At 44.1% G+C, this 15,252-nt stretch overlaps 2 protein-coding genes across 9 annotated transcripts in view; one reads left to right on the forward strand and one right to left on the reverse strand.

Moving 5' to 3' along the window:
- The first annotated feature begins 1,615 nt into the window (after window positions 1-1,615).
- TMEM187 (transmembrane protein 187) lies at window positions 1,616-9,385 on the forward strand. 3 transcript variants are annotated; one of them, XM_044443505.1, is made up of 2 exons: window positions 1,616-2,148; window positions 5,101-9,385. In XM_044443505.1, exons 1-2 carry the CDS (start codon window positions 2,038-2,040, stop codon window positions 6,013-6,015), a joined length of 1,026 nt encoding a protein of 341 aa, XP_044299440.1. In that variant the 5' UTR covers window positions 1,616-2,037; the 3' UTR covers window positions 6,016-9,385. The 3 variants fall into 3 exon arrangements, with proteins under 3 accessions (XP_044299440.1, XP_044299442.1, XP_044299441.1); XM_044443507.1 differs by having other exon boundaries at window positions 1,616-1,995; window positions 4,995-9,385; XM_044443506.1 differs by having other exon boundaries at window positions 2,084-2,148; window positions 4,995-9,385.
- A 92-nt stretch (window positions 9,386-9,477) lies between these two features.
- Window positions 9,478-15,252, reverse strand: part of IRAK1 (interleukin 1 receptor associated kinase 1) — a 29,719-nt gene continuing 23,944 nt past the window's right edge. For 2 of the 6 annotated variants that reach the window (XM_044443491.1, XM_044443495.1), the window contains exons 12-13: window positions 14,590-14,803; window positions 11,663-13,330 (exon numbers count right to left, since the gene is read on the reverse strand). In XM_044443491.1, the coding sequence (XP_044299426.1) occupies window positions 13,137-13,330; window positions 14,590-14,803 (408 nt within the window). In that variant the 3' untranslated portion in view covers window positions 11,663-13,136. Of the gene's footprint in view, window positions 9,877-11,661; window positions 13,331-14,589; window positions 14,804-15,252 lie in introns of those variants that run through there. The other 4 variants (XM_044443493.1, XM_044443494.1, XM_044443492.1 and 1 more) reach the window with 4 other exon arrangements.

Raw genomic sequence — 15,252 nt, forward strand, 5'->3', positions numbered from 1 at the left:
GTTCTAAGCCAGGGCTCCCTCCCTCCGGCTTCCAAGCACAACGGGCCTCTCGATCCACCCCCGCTGTACGGCACCGATGGGCAAGCTGCGGGCTCCAGGCGCCTTCACGCCGCCCTGGGAGCCGCCATCTTGCGCCTGTGAGGAGTCTCTCTTCCTCGGCAGCGGCGATGGGCGGAGTCAAAACGAGGCCTCTGTACGGAACCCCTCCCACCAGGGCGCCGCCATTTTCAGTGGGCAGGGCTGCCTGGACACCGCCATGTTAGTGGATTTTCGAACTCCTCGTTTTGCTTTTCTGGGTGCTATTGAGAGGAAATTATTTCTCAGTGGCATTTGCCTCCTTTTTATTACTACAAACTGAATACGACCCTTAAGTGGCATTCCAACCGTAAGTCGTGTACCAAGCTGAATATTATATGGGCGTCGCCATAATGAATAGGAAGCCCCGCCTTCTTGCTTTTTAAAAAAACCTTGTTCCCTCCAATAACCGCCCTGCCCGCTAATACGAGCCACGAATACTTTGGGGAGGCGCTAGACACTTCCCTCTCAGCTGTTCTGTACTATATAGCAGCCGTATGGGCGCCGCCATATTTGATTAAAAATGAGATCCTCTAATAACCTGGCTTTTGATTTGCAGTCACACCTGAACACTCCTCTATATGCAAAGGACAAAAGACATGTCTGCCTGTATACCATTCACATGACAGCTAACAGTCTAGATTTCCAGAGTCACCTAGTGCTCCTCATAATCATGCCCGAAACCGGGATTTCCTTTTCTTTTGAAAATAATTCTCGGGGTTTCTCGGTGCTTTCCTCGTTCCTGATTCAGATTCAGGAGCTTAAATAGGTAGATTACTATATTTGGAGTTCGCCAGGTCGCATATAGTGCTTTGAGTGATCATATCTTAAGATTTCATGCTTTCCTGGAAGCTGCCATCTTGGTTCCACCCCCTTTCCTATCACTGTCATAACACAGAAAACAGAGATGGCGCCATAAACTTCCCGGATGTGCCGCCTCCCTTTCATGGACCGTAATAGTGTCTTTCCCCCATGCCCGTAGATAGTTGTCTCGTATAATATGTGATTCAATATGGCGGTTTCAGTATGCCCGTATGTGCCTTCTGCGGATACACATTCAAGATGGCTGCATCTTGAATGCCCGGATGGGCGGAACTCTATCCAAAGATGGCTTCTCCCTAAGTTTTCAATAGCCTCCATATTCAGTTCCCGGATGTAGCTTGCTGCTCAGGAAAAATTAAACATGATGAAACACTGAATTCCCGGATATTCAAAATAGCTGACATACAGTTCCTTAAGAGTGGCTTCGTAAACAAGGGGGATATCCAAAATGGAGGCAGTCGAATCTAGGGCTGGCGCTTCTTAAAATGGATCCAAGATGGCGAGAACCATCCAGATCAGCGACCCAACAAGATGGCGTTAACGTATAAAATTACCCGGATGTAGAAGGCGGGAACCAATATGGCGTATTAGTAATAATCCCCATGGTGCTGTGATGACACTAACTTTTCAAGATGGCGACCAAAGCTCTTGAGTAAGAGCGTAACCGGCCATCAAGATGGCCACTATCGACTATCCGGATGTGTTTACTTAAGATGGCGCTTAGAAACCTCTTCGGTTGCTAGGAGAGCGCTCTCTAGAAGTGAAATACAATTGAGGCGGACTAGTTTCCCCCGAGTACAGAAGAACTTATGGGCGAGAGAACACTTAGTAGCTCGCTTTAGAGCTATTTTGGAACCGCCTGCGTACGGAAATCGTGCGTACGGGTAACCGCTGGTCGCAACGCGCAGGCGCGGACGCATTTTCTCCGTCAAGCTTTTTTTCCCGGGCTTCTGTGCCGTTCTATGAAGACCCGGATATGGGTGGATTTAAGTTTTCGCCACCATAGACGAGAAATCGGCATTTCCCTTTACCGTTTCGTTCACCTTGTGACCTCGCAAGCTGTAAAAATGCTACAATCCTACGTATGTTAACCTGAGAGTAAGTCTCACTGAATCCAGCAGGATTTGCCTCTGAGTAAACATGCAGGGGAGTGCGCTGCGATGCAGCCTATTAAATATATGCATAATAAATGTTCGGCCGAGTTCTGTGCATGCGTATTGGAAAACTGCGTTCAGTGGGACTTTCTCTCTGGTAAGTGCACACGATAGCAAGCTTTGGGGTATTATTCTTTTATTAAAACCCAGGATCAAAGCTTAAGACGTGCATCTTCCCTCTTGTTAAATCGTCTGGAAAGTTATTCCGATAGAATTGCTTTGAACAACCTTCCCGTTTCACTTCCTCCTGTCTTTTCTCTTTGCTTACTCACATATCAAACGTAGCCACTTAAGAGTAGGTATCTACCTTTTCGCTAGCTATAGAAACACGATGTTTTAGAGAGGCATTTTATATGCTGCAAGTGACTCAGGAACTGAAAGAAAATTACTTTGATCGCATTCTTACTAGAAATAAGTTCATTATATTGAAAATGCGATGCACTTCTATAACTTAACTGGAAGAGGGAGTATTTTTGGTATTTCTCTTTTTTTCTGATCTTGAAATGATACTATTTCAGTCATTTGTGTAAAATGAAAGGCTAGTAGAAAATATTTTAAATGTCATAAAACAAAAGCAGAGTGGGGGAAGGGATGGGCTAAGTTGTAAGGATTATAGATAATAAGAAGATAGTGATATTTTTCTTTTTAGTGTAACACTTCTCCTGTAAGTAGAGATATTTCTGTCCTTTGTGATGGTACCATTGTCAAGTGTGCTTTATGAGTGTGGCCTGGTGAGTGGTTGGGAGATCAGTTTTGCATTTATGCTGGGAATTTAATTTTGTGAGGATTTAAATGCACTAGGTCAACTTGCCTAGTGCAGGCTCCTTAAGCATAGGGTTGTCAGACTTTTCATGTTTTACTCTTATACTGTTAATAGTAACTAGATACAAAAGAATTCATTTTGTCCACTATTTCCATGCCACAAACAGTCTTCATCTATTAAATGTCAGGCTGCTGTTCAAAGCACAGGAACAGGGAAGCAACCCTGTCCATGAAATATTCAAGATACTCATCTGATGGTGCACACAATTTTTGGGGTGGGGGGGTTCATCAAATAGATCTCTTAGGTTTCCCCCCTCCAACTTCGGCAAGTTATACTTGATTGCAGGTGCAGCTACGACTGTGGATTTCCTGCCCTAATTTGTGAGGTGAGGATTGTATGCTGAGGCATATCTAACCCTGCAGCTGTAGATTACTGCTGAGTAGCAGATGGCAAATAGTATTCAAATGGAAAAAGGAAGATATATAGAGAAACTATTAGGAATTGGCACTTCTACCTACTTGAATACACATAGGTATAGACAGAAAACTACAAGAAACTCTGTGTTAGCATTAAAGGATGCATACACATCCAGCATTTTAATTGTGCTCAGAGCCTCAATCTGCTTTTGTCTCATGCAATCAAAAAGATTAGTTCTTTTCTGTCACTTATCCTTCAAATGTATTTTTTTCACCTGAAAGCAAGTGGCAAAGGGTTTTACCTACCAAGTCAGAGCATTCTTTGCAAAATATATAACCTGTTAAGTGTATTTCAGCAATTTTAGGTTGCTGCCTATCTTTTAAATTCTCTGGCAGCTTTAAGATTACTGAGAGAAAACAGTGGGGGAAGATTTCAATTGTCCAGGACCCTCTATCAATGACCTTAAAGGGGCCAGTCTTGAACAAAGGAATTTCAGTTTGATATCTGCCTTTGAAATGGCTGAAGTGCAATTTATCAAAAGATTCACCTCTTTCTTTGTAGTTCCAATAAAGACAAAGGTTTGTGTTTATCACAGTACATAAGTTAATTAGCTCACTACTGCAATAATCAAGTTATCACCCAATAACTTTTCTGTGAATGGCAACTTAATCCTCACTGTCCGTACTTCTTGCATTTCAGTACTTCAACAGCACAATATAAATTTCCCTGAGCTTGTGTAACTCTTTACCTCCCCCCACTCCCCACAGTGTATGTTTGTGTGTGCGTGTGCCAGTTTCAGATTATTACTCTGTGTCTCTGACAAAGTGGATAGTGTTCACAAAAGCCTATGCTGAAACAAAATGGTCAGCCTGTTTTTGCAGATTAACATGGTTACCTATCTGGAAATTGTTGAAAAAACTTTCAGATCTCCTTTAAGAGAACCAGAAATGTTCAGAGGTTAGATACTTTCTGGATAATAGCATAAAGAAGTCACAGGTTTAAATTTTCACTGAGTGAGGAAGCTCACTGAAGGACTGTGGGCCAGCCAGCAAGACAGAGAGTCAGTCTGCATAGCCTACATCACAGGCTTGACGCAAGGGTAAAATGTGTGCTGGCTTACCTTTCTTAGAGGAAGGGTAGGATATAAATATAGTGAATAAGATTCCATATTAATATAACCTTCAAATCCAAAGGAATCTGATAATCAGGCATTTTGCAGTGACTTTTAAAACCTTTTTCCAATAATGAATTATATTAAAAAGCAAACTTTGTTTTGGCTGCTGCCACAGTCTTCTAAACTACAGGGGGCAGAAAGTCTTGTGCTACATGGTTGCAGCAAAGCTGGCATTTGTACTACAGAGGTTCTTTTAAAGCAATGGCTGCAGCCTCTCTCTGCAATAACATAGCCGGTATTTTGAAGTACAGGATGTCTTGCAGGTCAGAGCCCAAGGGACCATCTAGTCTAGAGTCTGGCTCTGGCTATCCCCATGGTTACAAAACACAAGATCTTGGGAAGGAAAGAACCTCACCCCCACTGTGCAGTGATGTCACCGACAGCCAATCCTGCAGCTGCAGCTGTTTCATAGCTGCAAACGCTGGAAGCAGCCTGGCTAGTGCTGCTGCCAAGGAAACAGGCTGGGCTTGCACTTGAAGCCGGTGGTGGGAGGGGGAAAAGCCAGCAATGCATGAAACCTGCAGCATCAAAGTATAAACTATCTCCCATTGCCATGAATACTCACACTTTTTCATTGAAACTATCAAAGTGGGACAGGAAATTCAAACCGGAACAGGAAACTCAGACTTGGCACCATGTCCGATCTCCCGCTTACCCTGTAGTCTCTCTAAACTGTGTGACACCTTGCATTCTGGAGGAAAGGAAGTCAAAACATACTGTTTTACCAATTTTACGCAAGCAAGCAGGCACACAAGCAAACCATGGAACGTCGAAGCAGGAAGTGCAACAGCAACTCAGCAGCTGTGCAGAGAGAATCACAGAAAGCTTTGAAAAGCAGTGCTTCAAAACTAGGGAACAGAAGAGCACTCTTGCATGTGGCTGGAGGTCTGATGCTCTGCGTGGGAGTTGTGGCTTCGGGAGTGTTTGATGGCGTCCACACCGACATTGGGTATGAGCACTACGCAGAACCTACTGTGCCAGGATTGCCCGCTGTCTTGGCTATGCCTGCCAACTGCTTTGTCAACTTGGCCTACATACTCTTGGGCTGGTACTGGTTACCTTCAGTTGACAAGGGCAGGCACACATACTACCTTCAGGAGGTCTTTGCCCTCATGGCCCTTGCATATGGGCCTGTGCAATGGGTTCGGCTCTGGACACAGCATCACTGGGCAGCCATCTTGGATCAGTGGGTGACACTGCCCATTTTTGCTTGGACTGCCATTTGGTGCCATTTTCTGGAGCATGGTTGGCAAACTGGCACCTTTCTGGCCATGGAAATGACTTCACTGGCAAGCTATGTTTTGGCATTGTTTCACCCCCAAGGTTTTGAGCTGGCATTGACTAGCCATATACTTGTTGTTGTCTGGAGAGTGTTGAAAGTGCAGAGGTATCTGGGCAATGCCACTTCGTTCTGGATCATGGTACTGGGGATGATCTCTTGCCTGGGTTTTGTAAGTCTCAAACTGTGGGATCAGGAACTGGCACAGTGGGTGCTCTTCCGCCGGCTAACTGGCCACTTTTGGTCCAAAATCTGTGATGTGCTGCAGTTCCATTGTGCCTTTCTTTTCTTTACCCAATTAAGCAAATGCTCAGCAAGCTCAGTTAATTAATACATAAGCTTCATAAGCCACAGTTCATAACCTTATCAAAGGGCAAACTATTGATGTAATAATAGTAGGGGATGTACTATTTTCAGATTGGGAAAAAAAAAAAAGCTGATGAAAAAAAACTGCTGTGGTTTCTCTAAAAGTGCAAGGAGATATAGAGGTGTTAGTAAAGCACCTGCTTTCCTGCCCTAGCCCAAAGTCCCCTTTGCAGGTATATGCTGCTTTCACAAGATTACACATAAGGTAGAGAAGCAACTTAAGTACTTTCAATTGATCTGAATGGTTGTGATGAAATAACAGGGAGGTGATGGTCTTCAAAGGGTACCAAGGGTCAAATACTGCTCTGAAGTTTCAGAATTTCAGTTTCCCCCTTAGGAAGGAAACTGGCAGGAGCAAGAGAATAAGCTATTTCTTATAGCACCTGTCCCCTTTTCTTTGTACTGTAAAGTTTGAACCACACAATTTTTCTAGGATGTATTTCTAGTTCATTTTTAATCTCTCATTCTGCAGTAGAGGGGACTGAACAACAGTAATAAAGACATCATAGATTTATTTTGAAAATACATAGGAAATCAATATTTCTACACTGGAGATCATTTACTGCTTCAGATTTAAAATCTATAATCAGCAAGTACTTCCAGACTCCAGATGGAATCTTAGGCTGAGAGAGAGTACAGACTTCAAAGTCCAAAGCAGCTCATTTGAGCCTGTTTTGGAAAAGCAGTGGGAGGCCAGTACTATATTGTCAGTGTCTATATTGTCTGTTTCATCTCCTTTCTATTTACAACCAATGAATTTGATGGGCTTTGGTTTTTTGAGGGCCCTTCAGTAAGACACCCTCCATGGGCACCCTCCTTCAGTTAATCTGCCTTGTAACCTGCTGCTATGCTCTTCTCCTTGATTGTCATCACCTACCCATTGCTTGTTTGGCAGGCAGAGAGCCAGCAAGAAAGCAGGTAGGGGCATCTACTGTTCCTTCTCATTACTTCTGGGAGACAGGTGAACAAGCAAACTGCAGCAGCAAAGAACTGGGACAACCCCTCCAAGCTCTTGTCAGTGGGCCCCTGATGAGAGGCAGATTCTCAGCAGATGCCAGCCATGCCTACTTTTTGTGCAGGCCCTGTTCACATTCTTGGGGTAGCTCTGAATGATCATGTTGTAATGCTTGCTTGTTTGCTTTTCACATTTTTAAGGATCTATTCCAGATGCCTTTGACATCTTTCACTTGAATTCAGCCCTCTTTCCAAGTGACAAATGCAATTCCAGAGAAGTTCTTGGTGGACACACTTCAGTCGTAGGCGGGGCTTGAGTTGAAAAGGATGGAACCAAAAATACCAGTGTATTTTATTATCAATTAGTAAGCCTTGGGAGAAGCATTTATCCCATTTAGAATAGGAACAAAGCACACACAAAAACTGGGAAAGAACAAAAATTGATGGTGGAAGTGGCCGTGGTCATCTGGAGAAACTTGTAGGGCCATACTAGAACCCCAAAGGTGTTGCATTGGCCCCTGGGCCTGAGGTTCCCCATCCCCGATCTATTATGTCAAGAAGCAGCAATTGTGATTCACACCTCTAACCTTGGGACTAGGTCATTGCAATCTGTTCTAGCAGGGCTATCCTTGATAACAGTTTGATTTTCACCCTTTTCTACTTATCCCCAACAGGAACTCATCCTTTTATTTGGCACTGCACATTGAGTTATCTGCTGCCCTGTTCACCAAAGCTTTCGGGAAAGGTGGTATACAGACTCCAAAACTCTGTATTGTAGTGACCAATTAACCTCTTTTTGACACTCATATTTGTATGCCATGGTCCAACTCCAAGGGCACACAGATGTTCTACTTCTGTGGGACAACTGGGAAGAGGTCATGTTATAAGTACTTGCTTTTCATGCACTACCACCTTCCCTTCAATCAAAATATCCTGCAATCATCACTATCTTATCTGAATTCAAATTCTGATTAGCTTATTTGCATCCAACCCCTACCATGGCCACATAGTAAATGAGTAAAGAACCTAGATTTTAAGAAGGAAATGAGATGGATTAGAAGCCAGTCAAAGGCACAGAAATAAGAGAGAGTTCACCAGTTTTTTGGGCCTGTTACAATTTAGAAGTCCTCTAGAAGAATTCCTACTATGTTCTGCAGAGGAGTCACCATGTCTTCATAAACAGGATCAGACCAGATAGGAAAGTCTATCAGGAATAGTTTAGTGCGATTGCCTTTCACTTGCAAGGAAAAGGCAACCAAGCTGAGGGTAGTCTCTCCATATCAGAGAGAAGAGGCTGCCATTTGGTTTTTCTGATTCAGCCACCGAAATGTCCCAGGGTGTCAGCTCTCCCTACATGCAGGCGAGGTGATGCTAGCTCAGGGACGCTCTGGAACTCCCACTTTCTGTTTATACAGCCATTCAGACAAGAACCATAAGTGCCTGCTTGGCATGCAGAGGGTCCCTGGTGCAATTCCTGGCATCTCCAGGAAGGGCACGGAAAATGCTTCTGAATCTACCTCTGGTCAACATAAATGAAACTAGATGGGCAAATAGTCTGTCTCGGCATAAGACAGCTTGCTTAAGTATACTGACTGAAAAAATACTCACATTTCTGACTGAACACTACTAGGTAGACTATTCCATAAGGATCGCAGGCCCCCGTGCTCTAAAAATGACCCACTTTCAAGACAAGGCAGCTCTACCCCAGCTTGGCCTCCCATTTGGGCCTTGTGCAAATACTACTGGCTCCCTAAGCCCTGAACAATTTGTGAACCAGCCTCAGGGATGTGCACCTTTTCCTTTTCTCAGTCTCTTCTTCAACACAATTTCTTTTCCCTTCTCAGTGCTAACCCTGGTTTTGCATTAACACTGGTTATCACTTAGCATTTACCATGCTATTTCAGCTTTATTTCAAACCATGATTTCAAAAGCTAGTCCGTTTTGACCTCAGTGAACAAAACTGCCTTGGGCACCATTTGTGGAAAGGTAGGATGCAAATAAAATGATGGTTAATATTTGGAAGGAGAAGGAAAGAAGATTTAAACGTTAAAGAAAGCCACTGTGGTGTAGGCAGTAGCCATAATGCTCACTTAGTGACTTTGGGCCAGCCAGACTCCCAGCCTAAGAGCCTGAGGTCCGAGGAGGATTATGTGTGTTGCCTCACTGATCTTGCAAGAGGCAAAAACAAAGAGGTAGAAATGTAAAAATAAAGTCATCCTGTTCCTTGTATAACTGGGTGGGTACTGGAGCTTAAATCTCCTGAGGCCCAATCCAGCTCTCTAACTACTCTGCCACCTTGGCTCTCGGCCTAGGGAGGGCCCTGAGTGATCAGGGCTGGTTCTTCTCCACTGTTCATCTCCTATAGTGGGGAAATATAAAGAGGCAGATTGTTCAGTCTGCTTTATAACTACTCACAAATAATGTCAAGAAAAAAGGAGAAGCATGCATCTATCACTAGAAGGACACAGATGGGTTACAAATATATAAAATGTTTTATTTATTGTATCATTTCAAAGAAAAGGAGTATGTAGTGAGGAACCTTTGTGGGGAGGGTTGTAGGAGTATGAAATCCATGAACACACCCCTCCATCCATCCAGTCTTGAGGGATAGTTTCAATCCCCACTCACACAGGAGCCAGTGGCAACTCTCCCCCGCCATTCAAACCACGGAGCTGGCCTGAGACTGGGATCCAGCAGAAACACCTGTGCATTGCAGGGTGGATGGCGCCATACACCATTCCAGGCAGGGTGGGCCCTGTAATTTGCAAAGTGCCATCAGCGCTGTGAGAACTTTAATCCTTCTATGTCCATAAAATGCATTACGCAAATTCGTCACTCTCTTCAGGCTCACGAGGAGGCTCTACAGGACATCCTGGAAGGAAGGAAGGAGAGAAAAGACACTTTACAGCCAAAAGCTTCCTTCTGTGATGATAGGAGAACCTCTCCAGTCCCTCCATGATTGTACAGATCACAGCTGAACACAGAAATCACAGCAGTGGGGAAGAACCACAAACCTGCATGGTTTTGGCTTTGCAGTATTTGCTCCATGGATTTGTGTGCCTCACTGATCCATAGCAGGGGTGAGCAACTTGTGCCCTCCAGGTGTGGGAACTGCAACTCCCATGGTCCCTGTCCATTGGTTAAACTGGCTACAGCAAAGGGGAATTACAATCTAATGCTATCTAGAAGGCCTCTGGTTGCCCACCTAATCTACAAATGCAATTCCTGTATGCTTTGGGTGCCAGATGTCCTGGGTTAAATTCTCAGACAAAGTTGTGTTATGGTGGGGTGAGAGGGCTCCCAGCTCAGTGGAAAGCAGAGGCTTCGTAAGCATGTTCAATCTCAACCTAAAAGATCTCTAGCAGTAAGACTGGGAGAGACCTCTGCATTGCTTGTGTGAGACTTTGGAGACTAGCCAGTCAGACTAGACAGTATGAGTTTAGATGGGCCAGTAATCAAAACAGATGCATTTCTTCACACTGCCACAAGGTGTGAGCTTGGCTATTGACTTAGATGGCTTGGGGGGGGGGGGGCGTTAAGATGGATGAAGGGTCTATCAGTTGCTATGAGCTACAATCACTAAACAGATAAAGAACTTCCCTGTTCTAAGCCAATAAGCTTATAGGTGAGGCAGAAAAGGGGAGAGCCATTGTCTTCATACCCTGGTCCTAGACTTCCCAGAAGCACCCAATTAGCCATGGTGGGAAACAGGTTGCTGGGCAAGATGGATCTCTGGTTGTATCCATAAGGCTCTCAATCATCACAGAATGCAGGCCTAGATGTGGAATTCAACCTTCCAGATAAAACAAACCCAAATTTCTAGTCCTCATCATTGCAGAGAGAAAAATAACTGTCCATTTCCCTCCTCCAAGAAGTTGTTATTATTGTTAGTCGCGAAGTTGTGTTCGACCCATCGCGACCCCATGGACAACATTCCTCCAGGCCTTCCTGTCTTCCATTATCCCCCAGAGTCCACTCAAGCTCACACCAATTGCTTCGGTGACTCCATCTAGCCACCTCATTCTCTGCTGTCCCCTTTTTCTTTTGCCATCTATTGTTCCCAGCATTAGGCTCTTCTCCAGGGAGTCTTTCCTTCTCATTAGATGGTCAAAGTATTTGAGTTTCATCTTCAGTATCTGGCCTTCTAAAGAGCAGTCAGGGTTGATCTCCTCTAGAACTGACTGGTTTGATAGTCTTGCAGTCCAGGGGACTCGCAGGAGGTCTCCTCCAGCACCACAGTTCAAAGGCCTCAATCCTTCAGTGCTCAGCCTTCCTTATGGTCCAGCTTTCACAGCCATACATTGCAACTGGGAAAACCATAGCCTTGACCATACACACTTTTGTTGGCAGGGTGATGTCTCTGCTTTTTAGTATGCTGTCTAGATTTCCATAGCTTTCCTCCCCAGGAGCAAGCGTCTTTTAATTTCTTGGCTGCAGTCCCTGTCTGCGGTGATCTTGGAGCCCAGGAAGATAAAATCTGTCACTACCTCCATTTCTTCCCCATCTATTTGCCAGGAAGTGAGAGGACCGGATGCCATGATCTTAGTTTTCTTAATGTTGAATTTCAAGCCAACTTTTGCACTCTCCTCCTTCACCTGCATCAAGAGGCTCTTTAGTTCCTCTTCACTTTCTGCCATCGGAGTGGTATCATCTGCATATCTGAGGTTGCTGATATTTCTCCCAGCAATCTTAATTCCAACTGGTGATTCATCTAGCCCCACCTTTCTCATGATGTGCTCTGCATATAAGTTAAATAGGCAGGGCGACAGTATAGCTCATATCTCTGTTTCTGGTGCTGGCATGTGTAGACCAGTTCCTTCTATACTCTTGATCTCATTATGGGAAGACTACAAGAATAGGGAAGGAATGATCAGACATCAACAAATAAAAGGAGCATATGTTAGCAAAGGCAGTTTGCTAAATACTTTGACCTTGTTTTAGTTGGAGAACAGGGTTCAATCAGTGGTTTCTCAGAAGAAGTAGATTTACTGATCTGATAAACAGACTTCAGAGCCAATTCTTCAGTGTCTATGAGGAAAGGAGGCAGCCAAGGGTAGATCCTGCAGATATTTAGATTTGTTTTTCCCCCCAGCTTCATTTGGAAGCAGATCAAGAATTCAGGATTCTCCTGCTACCCCACCAAAGGAAACTTTACCAATACCTCAAGCCCCCATTATTTGTTCTTCTAGTCTTGCTTCTGACCTTTCCTAAGCCTATGTAGGAATATGTTAGTTAGTTAGAAAGCCCAGATTCTACATGGAAACAAAACCCAATACCACCATTTAGATTTCAGATTTTTCTTTTTGATGATGGTCAGCTTGTTTGATTTGTTTTGAGGGACCTGAGATTTTAGAGCCTGAACATTTTTGTCAAGCAGGCACAAAGAGACAGACAAGGAACAGGAGCAATTGAAGATAGAACGGAAGCCTTGAGGAAGGGCTGCTATCCATACTGGAAGGGAACGCCAAACCTTGAACAAGGCCTCCTTTTCTCTCCCCACTCTCTCATGAGGTCTAGAGACCTTTTCAGGTGCAAGTCTGCATTGTTTTTATAGATATTTAGGACTCCATCTCTGCAGCATATTCCCACATGAAGACACAGAGGGAGAAATCAGTCAGTCTTGGGCACAAAGCAAAACATAGTCATTACTTCTATGTAGACTTTATACTTGATGTAGAGTTTCTGCATGGTAGGGAAGGGAAATGCACCTGCTCCCCTGTTTTTCATGCCATCAGATGTCCCATTTGCAGAGCTCTTCTTGGGTTGCATACCATATGCTCAGAGTCACAGGGACTAGCACCATCTATTTTAGGTTCTATGTGTAAATGTCTCAACACAAACTGATGCAGACCTTGGGCAAGACTGATGCTACTGCTGCATCACACACAGGTTCTCCCAATCCGACAGATAGCCTGGCTTAACAGTTTTGATTCTACATTGAAAGACCAAAGGATGGTTTACAGAACACACAGATGGCTGGAATGGGGTTGTGAACTAAATTTTCCATTCTTAAAAACCGCACTCCCTAAAGGCACAATCCTATACAAGTTTAGAAAGGAAATGCCTATTCTGCTTGGAGCATGCTGGTCATTGTAGGCTTTTCTCTTAACTTGCATAGGATTGCCCCCTAATTCAACAAAACCGCTCTGAAGACAGCCTACTGCCAACCTCCAACTGTGGTACTTGAAAAGTGGGGAGGTTACCTTCCCCTGAGGGTGTAGAGGCAAGCACACCCAGGCTGTCAAGTGCCCCCTCATGGTAGAGTGCCAGCCGTTCCATCATGCGCCTCCGTGCTGGATTGATGACTATCTGAGGGGCAGAGTCACCTGCAGAGAGAAAGTAGCCAACCATTCAGTGGCAGCCTGCTCAGATGCAAAGGTCATCACTGGAGGCCGAGCTCTGGGTGCCTCCACCTTCTGAATGGAAGTGGGTGACTATTACACATAGGTTCTTCTCGGTAGTGGCAACTTATTTAAGGGAACCCCCTCCTGCTGTCCAGAGTGTCCAAGGCAGTAAGTGAAAAAGACTTTTCATTTTCTGGGCTTTTAAAGGCCATTCCTCTGTTTTGACTCCTGCTGCTGTACAACTGTTAGATGCTGTCGTCATTGTATTGTAGTCTTATTGTTAGTTGTATGTTTTTAAATGCGATGTTTTTAAACTTCCTTGAGAAGCTTGTATTGAAAGATAAGGTTAAAGTATTTTAGTAAATAAAAGCAGTGAGACTGAGACTGCTGGTTTTAAATCATAGATGGGATAGGAATGACTGGATAATTGGGGATGCCACACAACAAGGTAGCCAGGCTGGGAAAGAAAAGCACAAAAAGAAAAAGCAAGCAGCATGCTAGCAGGGTGAAAAAGAGGAAATAAACAAGCCATCATTCTTCAGAAGTAGCTAAGAGGCACGCACTTCAGAGTAAAGCTCAGATGCCAAAAGAGTGACATCCTCTGTACATATAAAACTGCCTCATAACAAGTCAAACCACTGCTCCATCTAACCCAGTATTGTGTACACTTAAATGGCTGTAGTTTTCTAGGATTTCAGGCAATGGTTCTTCCCTGCACTAAGTAGAGAACTTAGGGAACAAACCAGGAGTCCTTGTGTCCTGTTTACAACCAACCATTCCACAGAGCCAAGAACTACACATGTAGTTGGTGGCAGACCTGTTTAACTCTGTGCCATTTTTTTTATCTGATTGCAAAAGGCAGATGGAAAAGCACGCAGCCATGCAGAACTAGATAAATGACAGTTGCATGAACAAACTCTAGAAGCAGGTGCCCCTAAACTCTGCACTGTAGTCATGACCCCACTTAAAAATGAAACATTGCCCTTTCACTTTTCATGCATTGATTAGACAAACTTTTGAACTGTTGGGACAACCCTTAGGGCTCCAAATAAAAGCTTAGAAGAATTGTTTAGTCTCTTGAATAGTGATAATATTCCTATGATCATCAGCTGATAACAATAATTTAGAAATAAAATGTCCTTGTTCCATAATAGTTAATCAAGGCTTTGTTTGTAACCAAGAGATGTTTCCATGGGGCACAGTGCAGGTGTGTGGAAAAGGTGGCCCTCAGAACATCTTACCTTGGTGGCCTACAGAGACATTTCCTCCGGGCGCATTTCTGTAGCTCAGGAGTTCCAAGCTGGCTTCCAAGCTTTCATCACTTTCCTCAGGCTGGTTGAGAGGCCTGGAAGAGTATGAATCCTCCTGTGGAGTGTGTACCTGTCTCAGGGGTAGCAAGGAGGCAGAGGGTTCCTCGTATAGGGATAGCTGTAGCCTCTCTAGCTCTTGGTACACCTTCAAAAGAGGAAAAGAGGTAAGTAACTGAGCTTCCTCCCTACTCTGTTATAGTCAATAAGAAGAGGGCACAGTCATTCTCTCAGAATTGCCAGCAAACCTCCTTCCAGAGAAGTCACATTCCCTTCTAGAGTCAATAACTGTCTATGCCATGGCCTGCTTTAATATTAAGCTGACATACGGTACTGCTAGCCGTGGAAGGGCAGGAGATTGCACGTAAATGAGCTGACTTGAAAAGGCTTCCTCACAATGTTTATACAGGACTTCAGGAAGAGTCACCACATATAAAGGCAGTGGCAAATACAACACAGTAGAAAACAACAGAAATGGGTGCAATAAGGAGTCAAAATAATGTGGAATAACATGGGGCAGGGGTAAGGGAGATACATACTGGTATATGTACCCAACCACAAGAATGATGGTTTGAGTACTTTAGGAGCAGTGCCATA

The sequence above is a fragment of the Varanus komodoensis genome, unplaced genomic scaffold (genome assembly GCF_004798865.1).
Source record: "Varanus komodoensis strain SLA01 unplaced genomic scaffold, ASM479886v1 scaffold42, whole genome shotgun sequence".
Taxonomy (NCBI): Eukaryota; Metazoa; Chordata; class Lepidosauria; order Squamata; family Varanidae; genus Varanus; species Varanus komodoensis.

Bases quoted from the DNA above. Each gene is read 5' to 3' on its own strand.
- TMEM187 (XM_044443505.1), top strand. From the start codon at position 2,038: ATGCAGGGGAGTGCGCTGCGATGCAGCCTATTAAATATATGCATAATA. The intron at 2,149-5,100 runs GTAAGTGCACAC...CTTGCATTCTGG, and splicing joins TCAGTGGGACTTTCTCTCTG to AGGAAAGGAAGTCAAAACAT.